Raw genomic sequence first — 17,767 nt, forward strand, 5'->3', positions numbered from 1 at the left:
GAGTAACACCTAATTCAGCCCAAGGTTATACATAAATCTGATGCTTGCTTAAAAACAAGAGTAGGAAAATATTATGGCTGGATTTCTCTTCAGCAATGCTTCCTACATAGGTGAACTTTATTAGAGAGAAAACAGAAGTGAAAAGAAACATGTAACAACTTTATGGTGTTTTTGTGCTATTTTATTTTTTTCGCAGTAAATAAAGTGGTTATGAGGCTCCAAGGAAAACTACCCAGATGTTAGTAAGTTGTATGAAATTTAGTGGAAACAGGCTGTAAAAAACATAGTCATAAAACAGCCTGTCAGTGTCGCACATCTGGACAGTGCAGCTGTATGTTCCTGCTGCTGTCGTCACCCGAAGAAAACTCAATAGCCTTATTTCACCTCAATTAGGCTACATAGTACCAGTCCAATCAGCATTAAACAAAGAGAGGTGTCTTTGCACCAGTATAGCCCCTCTCAAATTGCCATCAGGCAGTTTGTATCTTTCAGTCAGGGTTAGTAGCTCAGACACTAGCTATTTTGTAAACAGTAGCCCAGACTATCCCAGTTAGTTTGGTATCTATTAAATGCTATTTAATTTATAACTCTCTAAGTTGCTGTTTAATATTGCTTCTCTATTTAAAACCTAACAATGGATGTTTTTACAGCATGAACTGGATATCTATCTACTCCTAAAATGAAATGTAGAATGTTGCCCCAATCTCAGTTTGTGTTTAGTGTGATAGTGAGTAGCACTCCAGCTAATTAGCAAGAAGGACCTGGGAGCGAAGAAGTCGGGATAGACGGTCTCTGGTGTTGTCATTTTTTGAAAGTATGACCTTATTACTGTGAGCCACATACATTAAAATGTGAAATATCATTCCACCTTGTCAGCCACACAGTGTACGCCAAATTTTATATTAAAACTGTATTAATAATTTTATCTTCACCTCTTTGCAGGTGATAGAAGCAGCCAAAGCAATTCTGGATAGTGGAGAGCAGCTTCCTGTAACATTGATTGGAAAACTATTGAAATTTCAGCTGCTTTGTATCAAACAGAAGGACCTGCAGAGAAGAGCAGCTGAAAAGAAGGTACTGTAGTATGGTTTAGGGAGGATGTTCCACCCAGATTAATGAAGGCAATTCCATTTCCTCCAGATCACACAGTCAAGTGTTGCCAAAGTTAATTTAACTTCTGCCTCTCCTACTAGTAGAAAATATCATCCAATAAATGTATTTATAACTGAGGAGAAGCTAAAAACAAACCAAATAGAATATTCTTTTTATTAAGTCTTTAAAATAGTTAACCCTTAAATATTTATTCTTGAGTACTGAGATGCAGAAGGTGGGACAGGAGAAAGAAAAACAAAAGGGAGCAAAGTTAACACAAAAGTCCTTGTAAGAGGAATGAGAAGGAAATAACTGCTTAGTAATTATAAAGAAGATAGGAATCATAGGGGAAGACATCAGAAGAAACAAATGGGATACAAATGCAGGACAGGTAGATGCTGCAGTCTATGTAAAAGGTTAAAGAATAAGCAAATGAGATTACAGAATGTAGAGAAATATTAAACTGGAAAAAAATAATAGCAAAGGATGGGCTGATAACTCTGGAGGTGTTGAAGACATCTAGAGCTCTTTGTTAAAACTTGACAAGTTCAGTGTCTCTTGTGTTTGGGACTTAGTTCTAGGAAATGAACCAGATACAATAAATAAGGCAAAGTTTTGTGAACATTATAGAACTGACAGTTATATAATCTGATTTGATGTGTTCGTTGAGTTAGGTACCCAAAGAACTAGCACAAAAAGCTGGGGTTTACAAAAGTCTGAAGTGGAATACATTTGAAAGGAGATAATGAAAACTGAGTGGAATCTGCCAATCCACTAGATAGACGGCTTTAGGAGTCTCTTGGAGACATGTCTGAATGGTTTAAAAGGGCCATACATGAGGGTGTTTAGCACCAGGCTGAGAAGGGAGAAGGCAAAAGATGGCAGAATCTCTGGTTTCTAATCTGAACTAAAACACAACTACAGCCAGAAAGGCTGTTTCTTCTGCAGTATCCTGCAAAACAACTGAGTATGGAAATCATACTAACTATACAGAGTGCTGAGACCTTTGCTTGCTGCTTGCACACCCTTTAACATGACACCATGAGGGGCTGGGGGGGAGAAAAAAATCTAATGTGCCTTTTAAAAAATCCATTTAATCTAATCTGGGACCACTAAATTGCCTTAGTCATAAACATATGGTTATGTCATGGTGTCACTACTACAGGTGACACCATCCCTGCAATTTTTTAATCTTATATTACAGATATAGACTGTCCACCTTAACTCCATTTTAATATAGTTTTTGTTTGGGAATTATCTAATGATTCCTTAGTGTCCTGTGTAAAATGAGTTTCGTGTTCTCAATCCCAGTTCATAGTGGACAGGTGTTTATGTCAAAGAAGAGGCAGACAGAGTTGGCACCAATTGAATTCATAGTTTGCCATCTCAATAGAGAAGCTAAGGACTGAATGGGCTTTAGAGTCTGAACTCTTTGATCAGCCACAGTTCATTCTTGGTTCCACGGGGAAGCTTGCCCTTCTGCTGCTGCAAAACTAAAGCATCAGAGAGCATCAGTCTCCAGCGCTGTATCAGTCCACCTTTTGCCAGCACTAATTTCACTCATTTTTTAAATTTATCGTTGTTTTCTCATATATTCTCTATTCTTTTAGCATGAGGTCTTGGCACTGCTATTTAATAAGAATATAATAAACTGAAGAGCGTGAGAAGGAAGCAAAGGTGACGCTCAAGACAGCTGCACCAAAACAATATCCTAAAGGGTCAGAGGGAAAAGCTTGAAATAAATATAGTTAAACACTAATATTTTACTGCAGTCAACCATTTGTCCTGTACATGCTTAGGCTAAAATGTGGGATTAGTTTGTTAATTTTACCAGGCAGCAGAAGAGCGAGAAAAAGAGAAAGAAAAAGACAAAGGGAAAGCTAAACCTCCTGGCAAGAAGGAGAAGCCACCCAGTGCCAAGTCTCCTGGAAAAGGAGGGAAGGGAAAGAAAGCTGAAGCAGCACCAACAGTAACTACTGTTAAAAAGGACACCATGTTAAAGCGACGGGGAGAAGAGGAGGAAGATGACAAATATTTGGGTATGTAAGGCATGCAGATATGCTGCTGATCAACTCACTGAAAGAACATTTAAAAGTCTTGAAACCTCACTGCTGATTCAAGACTCTGATGTCTTCCCTTTAGAAAGATTGAAACTGATTATTAGTCAAGAAAGAAAATAATTACTTTTATCTCAGTATCCATGAGGCAACCTTCTCCTGTGTTATAAAATGTCACAAAGCTCTGTACTGTTACTTGGGAATGAAGTCAGATTATGCACAAAGGGCCATAGAATCGAGCACTGGAAACAGTGGTGCGCACAGGAATAAAAATGTGGCCGCTTTTGAAGGGGCACTTTCTGTGCCCCCACGGCTGGAGGAGCTGGGTCCTTCCACCTCCCCCTCACCCCCGTGGCCCCGGGGGAAGTGGAGCAGGCTCTCCCACCCCCACAGTCACCCTGCAGCTGGTAGAGCTGGCTCTCCCCACCTCCTTCGGTGGTCACAGGGCCAGTGGAGCTCGTTCTTCCCCGGCAGCTCCTACGGCACCTGGCTCTCTTCCCAGGGCAGGTGAAGCTGGCTCTTCCCCTGCAGCCATAGCAGTTCACTCTCCTCGCCCTGGCCCGGGAGGAGTGCTGTGCTCCTGCTGATTGGGGGAGGGAGGGACCATACCCCTGCTTGCCTCTCCTTCTGCACCCCTTACTGGAAGGGCCACTTGTCCTATCCTCAGATATTAATGAGAACAATGTTTTTCCCTCTTCCTTGTAACAACCTTTTATGTACTTGAAAACTGTTATCATGTCCCCCCTCAGTCTTCTCTTCTCCCAACTAAACAAATACAGTTTTTTCAATCTTCCCTCATAGGTCATGTTTTCTAGACCTTTAATCATTGCTATTCATTAACTGTAAAGTGCGGCATTACACATTAAGGTGCAGAGGGACGGTTTGATCCTGCAAGTTGCTGAGTGCTCTAGTCCAATCCAGCAAAGCACTTAAGCACATGTTTAACTTTAAACATGTGAAAATCTAATTACTTCATGTATTGAAGTGCTTTATTGGTTGGGCCAGAGTGCTCAGCACTGTGCAGAACTGAGCCCTGTATGAGGCAAGGCTCCCTGTGTATTGCACTGTATTTCCTGCAGCATGCTGTTTCCAGTTTATTTGACAGTGAATGAAGATGGCTTCTAGAAAGCTTTACCTCATTCAAGACATATATTCACTTCATTTTCCCCTGAGCAGTTAACTCAGCTATGCATGCATGAGCAGTGCAGCCTTCTTTCATTTAGAGCGCTTGGAGATTGTTACTAAAAAGCATTATAGCTGTGTAAAAAAACACTCTTGCACCTGTTCAAACGATAATTTTCAAACCAAAAGAACTTGAGCAAATCAAAAATCCATTTTTCACCAGAACACTGAAAAGCTCCTATCCTCTCACAGAACTCATCCCGCCACATGTCAGCTTCTTACCTATATGCACTTAGGTGCTAAATCAAAGTCACTGCTTTTTTACGCTATGGAAAATGCTCCTTTTCCATTTCCCTCACTCTCAAAAACAGCTCAAATATTTTTGTACATATTTTCCTACAAAATGCGCTCTTGGACAGTAACCATTTCATGTACCATAGCTGGGTAAGAACATGATAGCACTCCATGTTTCTGAAACTAAACTGGTTCTCTATTAAGAGAGCTATTTACAGGGATGGTACATCTACAGCTAGCCCTTCTGCTATGTGCAGACATACTTGCTTCCTGGTGCCTCCTCCAAACGCTTCATTTCCGCAAGCTGTGCTCTTCCCTACAAGTTCCATGCAGATTGCTATAGAAACTGCTTGGAACATTTCAGCCTAAAAGATGAAAGTTCAGAAAATGGTGTGCATCTGAACAAAAGGGGCTACAATAGAAACACTTGTGCAACCTTAATTATGGCTGTTGCTATGCAATTGAGCTGTAATATACTTTATATAGCAGTTGATATTTTCTATTCTAATTTGCTTTCCTTTTGTAATGTGACTGGTGATTTTGATATTTTGAACAGATGATGAACCAGACGATGGTGCCCAGTATTACTTCATAGTTTTGGGTTTTCATAACCCTCAGCTACTGTCTGTGCTGTCTGAGCTCGGGGTCAGTATCTCAAATGTAATTAAGATTTCTTCTGAAAATTACGAGCCATTGCAGACATACTTGGGAGCAGCTAAACTGCAAGAAGAATCATTACTTCCACCTGAAGGTAAGCTAGTGATAGGATAAATATCCTTTATAAAACCCTAAATATTCTATTTTTAAAATTTTATTTAGGTTCTTACCCATGCTTATCACTGTGTTAACTGAGTGCCAGTGCTCTCTTTTTAAAGAGTTCTAAATATCTAGGACTACAGGAGGAAATGAGCTTAATATTTGTATGCTACCACTTAGGAGTCAGCCAGTCAGGAGCTTTGATACTTAGTGTCACTTGTGCTGGTACTTGCTTTGCCTTGCAATCCATTTGAGATGTACTATGATATAACAAAAACAACGAGAGTCCTGTAGCACTTTAAAGACTAACACATTTAATTTCTGCAGGCATATGCTTTCGTGGGCTGTAACCCACTTCGTCAGATGTAAGGAATAGAAATCAGATAGGGGGTATATATATACATCTAAGGGTAAGGAACAACAATGGGGAAGTTAGGTATAAGCAAAGTCCATTCAGTTAGCGTAGTTGATGCCTATTCACAACCATTGATTAGGAGGTGAGAATGTGTGAACAGTGTTAATTACTTCTTGTAATGAGAGAACCATTCCAAGTCCCTATTTAGACCCAGTTTAATTGTGTCAAGTTTGCATATGAGTTCCAGCTCTGCAGTTTCTCTTTGAAGTCTGTTTTTGAAGTTTTTTATAGAAGTATGGCAACTTTCAAGTCAGCTACAGAGTGTCCTGGGAGATTGAAGTGCTCTCCGACTGGTTTATGGATGTTACCATTTTTTATGTCTGATTTGTGTCTATTTATTGTTTTGCATAGTGACAGTCCGGTTTGGCCAATGTACATGGCAGAGGGGCATTGCTGGCACATGATGGCATATATTACATTAGTAGATGTGCAGGTGAATGAGCTCCTTATGGTGTGGCTGATGTGGTTAGGACCTGTGATGTTGTCACTAGAATCGATGTGGGGGCATGTAGGCCGCGGAAAATATTTGTGACGCGTTGGACAGAGATAGGGGCTTGACGGGCCTGGTCAGAACCGGTTTGATAAGAGGCACTGCTCGGCTTGGTAAACAGGCTGTGCAAGGCCATGTGAATTTGTTTGTGGTGCCAAAAGAGGAGGAAAGTGAGGAAGCAAGGTCAGGTGCTGTAAATTAGCCAACGCTTGCTGTTCCCTAGAGAATGCTGTATAAAAGCTTGAAATGCAAATTGCACAATGAATCCACTTGGATTGCAAGGCAAAATCCCCCTGCAGCCCGCTTCGCAGCTCACACTAGAGTCTCCCGTGGCTGTTTGGAGCGTAAGCCATGATTAAAGATAAGTGTACCTACCTGGTGTGGGCATGTTTTTATTCCTCACCTGGTATCCAGAACCTGCAGGCAGCTGTGAGCAGCAGTGCCTGGCATAACAGGGCAGAGCTGGCAATGGGGTTTGTTGCAGGGGTATGTTCCTGGGTTAGTGTTCTTCTTGTGTGGTGTACGGTTGCTGGTGAATATTTGCTTCAGGTTGGGGGGCTGTCTGTAAGCAAGGATAGGTCTGCCTCCCACAGCTTGAGCAAGTGAGGGATCATCTGCTAGGGTAGGTTGTAGATCCTTAATGATGTGTTGGAGAGATTTTAGTTGGGGGCTGTAGGTGATGGCCAGCGATGTTCTGTTGTTTTCTTTGTTGGGTCTGCCCTGTAGAGGTGACTTCTGGGTACCTGTCTGGCTCTGTCACTCAAAGTATTTAAATTGCTGCCATATCAGGTATTATTTTGCCATATATGAAGTTTCTCTGTTAGATTTAAGCCCTTTTATTCCCATTTTTTATAACTGGGATTATCACATACATGGTAGAATCCCAGAAAACTTTTTAGCCTTTGCTAAGCACACCTCCCATTAAATAAATAAGTACATATTTTTAAAAAATTCACACTGTCCCTGGGAAAAAAGAGGAAAACACCATTTTGAACTCTTTATACTTTTTTTTAATACTGTTGTTTGACATTTGGATACAAAGGAAAGTCTCCTTAGAAACATATGAGAGAGGGAGAGAGAGAGAGGGGGAAGGGGCATAATTTGTGTATTTTCATTTTATTTAAAGTAGAGCTGATAGTTTTTTCCACAATTCCCGAGTTACATTAATTATCAGTTCTTTTTCTATGTGAGAGTAGAGGACTAAGTGTAAAATAGATTGTGTTGAATAATTTCAGTGATGTACACAGAGACACTCTAGGTGAATTCCTGACTCCAGTGCAGTCAGTGGCAAAACTCCCATTGACTTCAGTGGTGCCAGGATTTCAATGTATAAATCCTGCCAAGTCAAATGATTTCCATTTTTTTCATAGTGTAAACAACCAGATTCATCTTGTAACTGTTTGTTTTCCAGTTGTAGTATGTCCAGTTTGGAAAATTCAGCTTTCCTCCTTCTTTAAAAGTTGTCAAAGGCTTAATACAGAGCTTTGGGGCTACCATACTATAGAATATCTGGGAAGAGCATAAAAATTATAGAAGTATGCTCATTTTAATCAGATATCTTTGTCGATCAAAGATGCTTGACCTTAACATTTGTAACAATGGGATGAAGTTGTAAGAGAACAGATTTACATGAGGAGAATTATTAACTCTTAAGGGACAACATGCCTTGGAATGGAGGCAAGTACCAAAGGATAGAACTTCTGATCTGAGATATTGACCCTCTATCTTGTATCTGTCAAAGAAGTAGCTCAATTGTGGAATAGATTTTCATTCATCTTTATTTCTTAAATACTTTTTGTCATAAACAGTAAAATATTGTGTTCACTGTCTTAAATTTATGTGAAGAGTCATATTGCTTCAGTGCCACTGAAGATTCAACCAATAATGCAAAGAGCTAATACGGAGAGAGCGGAGCCCCAGTTGTTTCACACTGTAAAGAGAAGCTTTCACATAAAGAGACAGTGAGAGACGTGCATTAGGGGTTTTGTAAAACATTTCCATAGATGTAATAAAGGATTGTCTAAAGTTAGTTTTCTGTAAGACTTGATAATAAAACTGCCACTTTGCTTGATCAGAGGCCTTCTCTGCACCCAAGCCAAAAATTGGAAAGTATGGAAGCACAGTATTAATGTGTATCAAACATCTCCAGTCCTGTCAGTACAAGCCACATACCCCCACTGCACTGTCATACTCAACATACAAACATCTGTACCATATACGCAATTAGACATAATTTTCCAATTCACATTCCTTTGATGATAACCCTTGAGTAACATCAGCAGATGGAAATGCCTTAGTTGAGGAAGGATACTCCTTGGTTCTCTTCATGACTGCCACAAAATCCTTGTATGGCCTTGGGAAAGTTACATAGGCCAAAAGTTTCAGAATAGTCCACTGCCTTACTTTTTTGGGTTATCAACTTTAGAGACCTATGGGTCACTGGAGTTATACCAGGGATAAATTTAGCCCCAGGCCTAATTTTAAGAGGTGTTGAGCATCCACAACTCCAAATGAAATCAAGGCATTTGGAGCTGCAGGTTCTCAGCAACTCCAAAAATCAGGCCATGATCCCAGAGTGCATTTGTAGGGCTGGCATTTAGAAAAAACATTTTTTGTTTATAATCTGGGTAAATTTGAAATTTGATTATTACAGTACAATAGACATGGCAACCTGCAATGCCATTTCTACAATCACTGTACAGATGAAACGCACTTTAATCTCTGTTTGTCTTAGTTTCAACATCTGTAAAATGGAGATAACAACATTTACCTACCTCACATTTAAAGAACAGTAAGTAGTTTAGGCTCAAGGAATTTTGTTAAGTGTATCTTTCGATTTTGGATTTCAGGCATTTATTTGTTGTTTCTTCAACTGCAACATCCTATGAAGGGTTTTCCCCTCTTTAAATTTTTGTTGTGTATTTTGGGCTTGACTTAAGATATTTTTCTGGGAATTTATTTAAGAATGGAAATTTTTTGAACAATTATGGTAGAGTAGACCAACCTGCAACTTATGTTTCCTTCTAAATATTCCAGAAATATTTCTCAGACTCACTATTTCCATGTAAAGGGAGACATTGGAATACAAATATGCTATAACTTATCTAATAAGGATGCATTTGTAGGTGTGGAAGCTGAAAAAAGGAAGAAAGCTAAAGCTATCAAAGACCTGGAAACATTCTGGAAATACTTGGAGCCAATTCTGAACACTGGGAAACATGGATCAACTCTCTTTGATGTTGCCAGACTTCATCACGTAGTAAAGGAAAATACCTTTCCCCCAGACTGGACTAACAGTGACATGATGGTTAGTGGTTTCCTCTTTCACATTGAGCTGCCCACTTAGTTTTTATAGCATTTAACACCGATTTAAGTACAGTGGGAATTTGAGTTGTGTGTGTCTGTAAAACTTTGAACCAATACTAATTGGCTTACAGAGCATACAAACTATGCCTATGGAGATTGTATGAAATCCATTCATTTTCCAGGCTTTATAAGCTTGCTGGGTGTATCGACAGGGCTTCTGTGTTCTTTGAACTAGTATGTCAGACAGTGAGTGTCTAAATTGTGGGTCATGGCTACTGGGTTTGTAATCTGGAAGTATAATATTAAACAAATTCATAGCCTCCACACACTCCTCATTAGAGGTTCAAACATTGCTGTTGAATAATTCCAAAATTATAATGCCAGCCTTTAACAATAGATCTGTGTCCTGGAGCTCATTGAGGACAAATGAAAATAAAGGAACAATAAAACAAAAGTGGAGCTTCTGTGCAAGCCATCGTTGAGATACGATGATCTAATGCACATCCAAAATTGCCTCTGGTGGGTCATCCCCAAAGCATGCTTCAAATGCCGTTCACAATTATAGCCACCTACCCTCTTCCTTAAGGACTAATCACGCAGTAGAAGCTCTCCAGCACTTCTTTCATCCGCAGCGGGAGCACCAGCTCAGAACTCTTCCCCAAAATTTCTTGGTTTTTTTCCTGTGCAGAGTGAATTCTCTTTTTCTGTTCTTCTTTTCTAGGTTTGTTTTTCCCCCCCGTATCCTCAGCTCATCCTCCCATGTGATCTTCTTTCTTCTCTTCCATTTTCTGTCAGAGCACTATTGGTTCTGTTCAGCAAGGTCATTCAGCCTCGTACCACATGGAGCATCTCCCTCCTCACAGTAATGCTTCAAATACAGCAGGATTCAGCACAGCTGCAGTGCTAACGAAGGAAGGGCAACCCACTGCTGAAAAATAGTTCTGTACCCCACTCCTTCTTGGCAAAGAACAGATCAGGAAGTAGCAGAGAAAGCCCAAGCAGGAGCTAGATCTTCCTATTCCAGATATTTTACCATAGCAAGAGTTCTAGTGTCTCCCTGTTCACATTAGATGAGGGGAAAATCCTAAACTACTAGAATAAAAACATTCCATAATTTCTCCCAGTTTATTTGTGGTTTATAGTAATAGGGTTAGAGGACAGACTGTTTCCTCCCAACGCTGATTTTAGTGGATTAAATCCTGCATATAAATAATCAGTGAGCTAGCAGATATTCCCAATCCTGAAAGGATCAGACTGCATTTGGCTAATTCCACAGTAGCTTTTAAGGCATGCCTTGGAAATGTCTCATTTGTGGAAACACGTCAAACTGCTACTTGAACTTCAGCTCACATGGCATTACTTTCTTCTCCTGACCTTGAGATTTGATGTCCATTTTGGGAGAGCAGTTCTTTAATCATTCAATTAAATACCCTCTCATTCTCATCTCTTCTAGGGGTCTGTTATTGCTTATGACTATCCCAAGAATAAGTATCCTTACTGTCAATATTGAAAAGGGAAAGAAAACTTACCTATAACATAGTTCTCTGAATAGATTGAAATTATCAATTTACTTTCCTCAGTTTCTCAGAGACCAATATAGACTCTAAAGAAGTGGGGGGGTTGGAGGGCTTTAAGGAAATACGTAGAAGGGACACAGAAAGACCTGGGACCATATCATAGTATACAGTAAATGGATGCAGTAAGTCTGTTGTGGTGGATTTTCTCTGGGAAGTTGTTACTGAGGTTACTACAGCTCTGAACTGCTTCCAGAACATTCAAAGGGATGACTCAAATAAAAGACTTCCAGACATGCAATCTGAAAAAAGAGAGACTGACATATAAGAAAGGTAAATTACCTTTATTCAGGCTTGTATTTTTGAAAATGTGCTTTCCCGAACACTCTCCTGTGCCCAAAAAGTACAAGTGGCAAGTTTCAGGCAGAAAAGAGGGGTTTATTTTTTGACAAAATATGTATGTACTGGGAGGAGGGATGGAAGGAAATTGATCTTAGAAACTCTCATTATCGTATCCTAGCTATTTGTCTTGTTGAACATTGGCAGTTCATGTTGTTTGTAACATCTGTAACATTTCTCATTTTGTTTATAATACTTGCAAGTTCAAAACATTCCAACAAACTTTAATTAAAATGTACCAGTGCCTTGGTAACCACTGAGGAATAATAGAAAGAAACATGAGGAGGTTACTAGATCAACTCATTTTTGACAGATACTTTGGGTTGGAAAAAAGAAAAGAAAAGAAGAAAGAATACGACTTTTTTTATAAAAATAAAAAACACTAACTTTTCAAAATCCTGTTATTCAAAAATGACTTGCCTGACTAATCTTGAATTTTCATCAAAAATTTTTTCTCTGTCATAAAGACAAAGAATTTCAAAAGTGACTGGTGATTTTGGGTGTCTAACTTGAGACACCTTAAAGAAGTCCAAGTTTCAGAAAGTGTTTGCTTAGCACTTATGTAAAATCAGGTTCCTTCAAGACGTCTCAAGTTTGGAAACCTAAAACAGGCATCCAAAATCACTATAATAATTACTATAATTATTCTTTGTTTTTTTAATTTTTTGACCCAACTGGCTGGCTCAGCTTACATACAAAACGGGTGCTCCAAACTAGTCAAAGAAAACTGAATGTATTCATTCTCTCCACTATGGGGAAAAGAACCAAAATCAACAAAACACATCAGACGTTACCATAAATAACTTTATAAGGCTCTCAACCAAAGATAACATTAGACTCACTAGCCAGGTCTGAAGCAGAGCTTCTCTGACTAGCCCCCTTTCTCCTCAAATTTCATTTTTCTTATCCTGTTTCCTGTGGTTCTGATTCCTATTTGCTAACCTGTTGCAATCATGACTCCAGCAGGGTTTAGCTAATCTAACTGTTCCAGTCATTAGCAACTCAGCAGTCACTCAGATTAGCTTTATATACCCAGAGCATGCATTTGCCTATTTTTCCTAATCCTAGTTTTCTGGGAGGGAAAGAGAGAAAAAGAAAGAGCTACCTTTCATACTGTATTCCTATAGCATACGCTCAGGGCTGGTCTACCCTGGCAATGGAGGTCGATGTAACGCCACTTATGTCAACCCCCTAAAGTATGTGTCTCCACTGGCATGTAAGTTCCGCCGACCTAAATTGTGGTAAAAGTTGACCTAATAAAACCACCTCCGCAAGCGGCGTAGCGCTGAAGTTGAATTCCCTGGGTCAAATTAGCGTCAGTGTAGGCAGAGTGCAATGTAAATTGATGCCATTGGCCTCTGGGTGATATCCCATAATGCTCTGTTGTGACCGCTCTGGACATTCGCGCTATGCTGTAATGTGGCCACGTAAACAGGAAATAGCTCCTTTCCTCAAGCTCTGGGAAATTTTGGATTTCCATTTCTGGTTTGGTCAGCATGGAGAAAGCTTTGTAGCTGACCCACTCATGGCGACTACACAGGCCAAACAAGCTCCAGCATGATGTTGACCAGAGGTCTTGGATCTCATCGGTCTGTGGGGCAAAGAGTCTGTTCTGGCTCAGCTCCGAGCCAGCAAAAGAAATTTGGATATCTATGAGAAGATATCTCGCGGCATGTTGGAGAAGGGGCACAAGAGGGACGCACAGCAGTGCCACGTTAAGATCAAAGGGCTGAGGCAGGCTTATCAGAAAACTAGGGAAGCTAACAGCTGTTCCAGCTCCTCGCCCAAAACATGCCACTTTTACGAGGAGCTGCATGTGATTCTTGGTGGTGACCCCACCACTGTGCCACCATGCAGCATCAATGCCTCCAAAGAATCCCAGTCCAGGACAAATGAGGAGGACTCTGTGGACAAGGAGGATGAGGAGAGTAGGGTGCAGGAGAGTGGGGTATCCATTCTCCCTGAGAGCCAGGACCTGTTCGTTACCCCACAGCAGCCCTGCTACACACAGGACAACGGGACTGATTGAGATGCTGGGGAAGGCACCTCTGGTGAGTGTGTGTGGAAAATCTCATTTTTGTGGTTATGTCCCCAGTCCAGCTTCTTAAAAGGAGTTTTTGTTTTTCGGGGGCTGGGCTTCCTGGGCATTGGCAAACTTCAGCAGAGGCTTACCCCTGGAACAGACTATTTATGTGCAGAGGTATGCTCTGAGAATCCTCTGTGGATATCTCAAACTTTCATGTAGGTAATCTGTAATCCTTTGCAGAAGGTTTCTGGGGAGGGCAGCCTTATTTCTTCTGCCACGGTAGGAGACTTTACCCCACCACTCTGCTATTAAATGAGCAGGCATCATCACGGAACACAGCATAGCAGCATAAGGGCCAGGCCTGTACCCTGATGCTTGCAGCAAATCTTCCCTTTCTGCCTGAGTTACCCTCAGGAGACTGATATCACACATGGTCACCTAGGGAAGATGGTGCAAGTTTTAAAATACTCGACCAATATAGTCATTCCGTGTTATTCCTCTGCTGTGGATGGTGTCGCTGGGCACCTACACAAGACAATTTCTAGTCATGTTATTGTTGCTATGGGTGTTATGGGTTGAGACACTGGTTGCCTTATGTTTTCTGACACTACAATTCACCCGCAGCATCCTTTAATCTGTTTTGCCCACCTCCTCCCAAACTGGTCCTTGGGATGTTACAGGGGAGCCCGGTGATCCCTCTCCTTGCTCAGGTGTGGATTGTGGAGTTTAGTGCTAATGAGACCTCTCTATAATGGATGCAAGGGCCCTTTCCTTACCATGTCTGGAACACCACTCTGACCATCTGATACGTACAGATTGGAATGCGGGTCTGGCTTCGCCTTGTGAACATGAAGGGGAGTTCTTTTTACATTGTAACATTTCTTTTACTATTTTGGGTCAGCTAACAATGGCAACTTTGTGCTTTTCTTTTCTTACAATCAACACCTCGGTCTTAAACCCACCTTGCAGAACTCCTGCTGAAAGACTTTCCCAGATTAGGAAGTGAAAAAAAAACTGTGGGATGACATGTTCCGCGAACTAATGAACGCCTCCGCGGCTGCTGACACAGAGCTCGGAACCTGGAGGATGTCCTTGTCTGAAAAACTAGACGTGGATATGGAACACAGAAGATCATCGCAGGAGCATGATACGCAACAGGAGTGGTTGCATGTTATGAGGGATCAGTCCGACATGCTGAGGCATCTGGTAGAGTTCCATGAAGAGCAGTAGCAGGACAGACTCCTTCTGCAGCTCCTTCAAAGCGCTCAACCACTTATCACTTTCTTATCAGCCCCCACCCTCAAGCGCTGTAGGAGGACGTTGAGCAGGGTGCTGTACATGCTGCACTCCACACCAGTGGAGGCGAGCAGAAAGACGTGACAGCCCCTTTAAGAACTGCACGCAACCACAGTTGCTTGCACAGTGACACTTTACAATGTTAACTTATCTTCCTTTCCCCTCACTGAAATAGGTCAAAAATAAAACTTTGCTGCTTTAAAAAACATCTGTCTTTATTCATTCATAGCTGGGGGGGGCGCTGATTCATGTGTGGGGGATGGTAAAGAAAGGCACAGCAGAGACATACATTACTGTGGTTCATTGCAAAACCTGTTTTTCAATGCTTCCCATAGGAGAAGCGCTCTGTGGTTGGCAGTGAGCGTAGCACTGGAATCTGGCTGCTCAAAATTTGTGGCCAGCCTGTCAGCCTCTGCGGCCCAACCCTGAGGGCACTTTTCACCCTTTGTTTCACACAAATTATGGAGCACACAGAATGCAGATATAACTAATGGGATGTTCTTTTCACTGATGTCAAGCCTAGTAAGTAGACATCTCCATCTGGCTTTTAAACACCCAAATGCACATTCCACCACCACTCTGCACTTGCTGAGCCTGCTATTGAAATGTTCCTTTTCGCTGCCCAGGTGCCTGGTGTAGGGCTTCATTAGCCAAGGGAGCCAAGGGGTAGGCAGGATCCCCTGGGATCACTATTGGCATTTCAACATCCCCAATGTTAATTTTTTGGTCAGGAAAGAAAGTGCCCACCTGCATCTTATTGAACAGACTTGAGTTCCTAAAGATGCGCACGTCATGCACCTTTCTAGACCACCCCACACCGATTTCGGTGAAACATCCCTTGTGAGTATTCACGCGCTTCAGGGCTGGGGACAGCTCCATGCAAAGTTAAAAGAAAGTGGCTTTTTGCATGTGAAAGTTCTGCAGCCACTGCTCATCATCTCATACCTTCATAACGATGCAATCCCAGTGGCCTGTGCTTGTTTCCTGGGACCAGAACCGGCATTCCACGGGCTGAAGATGATGCATGACAGTCTGCAGCAAACGGGAATTGTTTCACTCTATGTCTTGTAGCAGGGCAGCCTCAATAACATTGTTATTTTCCGTGCTGCGGCTCCTGTCTCGCCTTTGAAAATACTGCAGGATAAGCTGTGAGGTATCTGTGATGTTGACACTAATAGTGCAGAGATGAGCAGGCTCCATGCCTCTCCAGCAATGGCGTGCGCGTAGCATAGAAAAGCGGCATGAAAAAGCGTTTGCAGTTTGTTTGGGACAAGAAGGAAGGTGGAGGGAGCATGTTGCATCATGGGAAGATGACAAGCTTCCCAAAGGCCTCTGCGGCTAGTTGCACTGTGGGATAGCTACTCACGGTGCACCACTTTGAATGTCGACCCAAGCGTGGTGAGTGGGGACGCAAGAGCCTGACACAAGGAGCGTGGTATGATCACGCTCCTGCAACTTCTAAAATTCGGCGGGTAAAAGTCTATTTAAAATAAATCAAATTCACTCTGAAATGTAGACATACCCTCATACTTTAATACCATTCAGAACAGGGAAACCCAGTATAGAAAAGAGAACTGCATCTCAAAGGGAAAAAAAAAATTAAACTCCACATAGTCTCTTAAAGACAGACTACACTATCAAAATTTCATCCCAAATAAGACTTTTTTTGTTTTGCTTGGGAAAACGTTAAATGCGGAGTCAGTTCTAAAAATCAGTTGTATCATTTCTGTGATGCCTAGCATACACCAAAGAATATGGCCAAGCCAGCTAATAGCAAGTGAAGTTTGAAATGGCCTCAGGTTTGAATTGGGTATCTGCCCTCAGGTGATGCCAACTCTCATGGTGATGGCAAATCCTGTCTCAGTTTTTTACTCTTCCCACTACATGACTCGGGGGTTAGTAAAATCCACAGCAAAACACATCAGAAGCTTTCTCCCTCCAACTTACAGCTTCATTCAAATATACTTTTCCTATTGCTTACCCACCTGTGGAAAAAGAGTTCAAGTCTTAAGCCCTTTTTTTTTTTTTTCTTAACAAGGACAGCAAACAGTAGGAATACTGTGGAGTGACACTGAGTTCTGTAAGAAGGCTTGTCTTGCCTTCCTTGGATGAAGGGATTGTGGTCACTTGTAGCATATTTACAGCTGCATACAACTGGTCACCTGCACATTTGATATAAGGGAGAGAATGCAGTACCTTCTGGTCCAAAAAAAGAACATGGGTGTAAATCTAAAAAGATACTTAGATACCTAAATTCCTCCTTTGTCGCCTTAATCCACCTTTAGGCTCCACTGACATTCTCACAGCTCAGCTGCTGCCTAAGTCCCCTAAGTGCCTAAATTTTGTCAGTAGGCATGCGTAAAGCCACTTAAGTCCTGACATTTCCCCACAGCTAACGAGCTTCTTGAAGCTCTTGAAGCAGGATTGTCAAAATGGGCGTTCTCCCTGCCTCTCACCTGGGACCCAATCCCATAGGCACCCTCAGAGCACACCTATAGGATGTGGCCTCACACACAGTGGATGGGTGCATGTGTGAATGTGCATCCAGAATACCCAATAGCCCAGTGGTTGGGGCACTCACCTGGGATGTAGGCAACCCAGTTTCAAATGCCTGCTCTAATGAATATTTATTATTTGTATTACTGCAGTGCCTAGAATATGTAATGCTAAGCACTGTACAAACATAGAACAAAAATGGAACAGCTCCAACAGGAAAGACTGAAAAAGGGATTTGCCTAGGAAAGCCTATAGCCCAGTGTTGAGGGCCCTCACATGGGATGTTGGAGACCTGCTGGATCTGTTCAAATCCTTGCTCCAAAAAGAGCCTGAGAAAAGACTTGAATCCAGGTCTCCCACATCCGAGGTGAGTACTCTGGCTATTGGGGGCATTCTTTCTGGTTTTTCATCTGCTAGGGCATGGGCTGCCTAAGTGTCTGAGCTTGCTTAGGCATCTAACTCCAGGAGATGATTCACAACTCTCAATCCTGAACAGAGATAGGC

General features: G+C 41.7%; 1 protein-coding gene across 1 annotated transcript in view; it reads left to right on the forward strand.

Moving 5' to 3' along the window:
• The window catches only part of SPAG17 (sperm associated antigen 17), a 156,131-nt gene that overhangs the window by 38,858 nt on the left and 99,506 nt on the right, over positions 1–17,767 (forward strand). Inside the window, exons 4-7 of the mRNA XM_067545964.1 lie at positions 943–1,074; positions 2,927–3,131; positions 5,122–5,316; positions 9,352–9,533. Coding sequence (XP_067402065.1) covers positions 943–1,074; positions 2,927–3,131; positions 5,122–5,316; positions 9,352–9,533 — 714 coding nt within the window. The remainder of the gene's footprint in view (positions 1–942; positions 1,075–2,926; positions 3,132–5,121; positions 5,317–9,351; positions 9,534–17,767) is intronic.

This window comes from Emydura macquarii, unplaced genomic scaffold (assembly GCF_026122565.2).
Source record: "Emydura macquarii macquarii isolate MOO-44397 ecotype Brisbane River unplaced genomic scaffold, CSIRO-AGI_Emac_v2 contig_1119, whole genome shotgun sequence".
Classification (NCBI taxonomy): domain Eukaryota; kingdom Metazoa; phylum Chordata; order Testudines; family Chelidae; genus Emydura; species Emydura macquarii.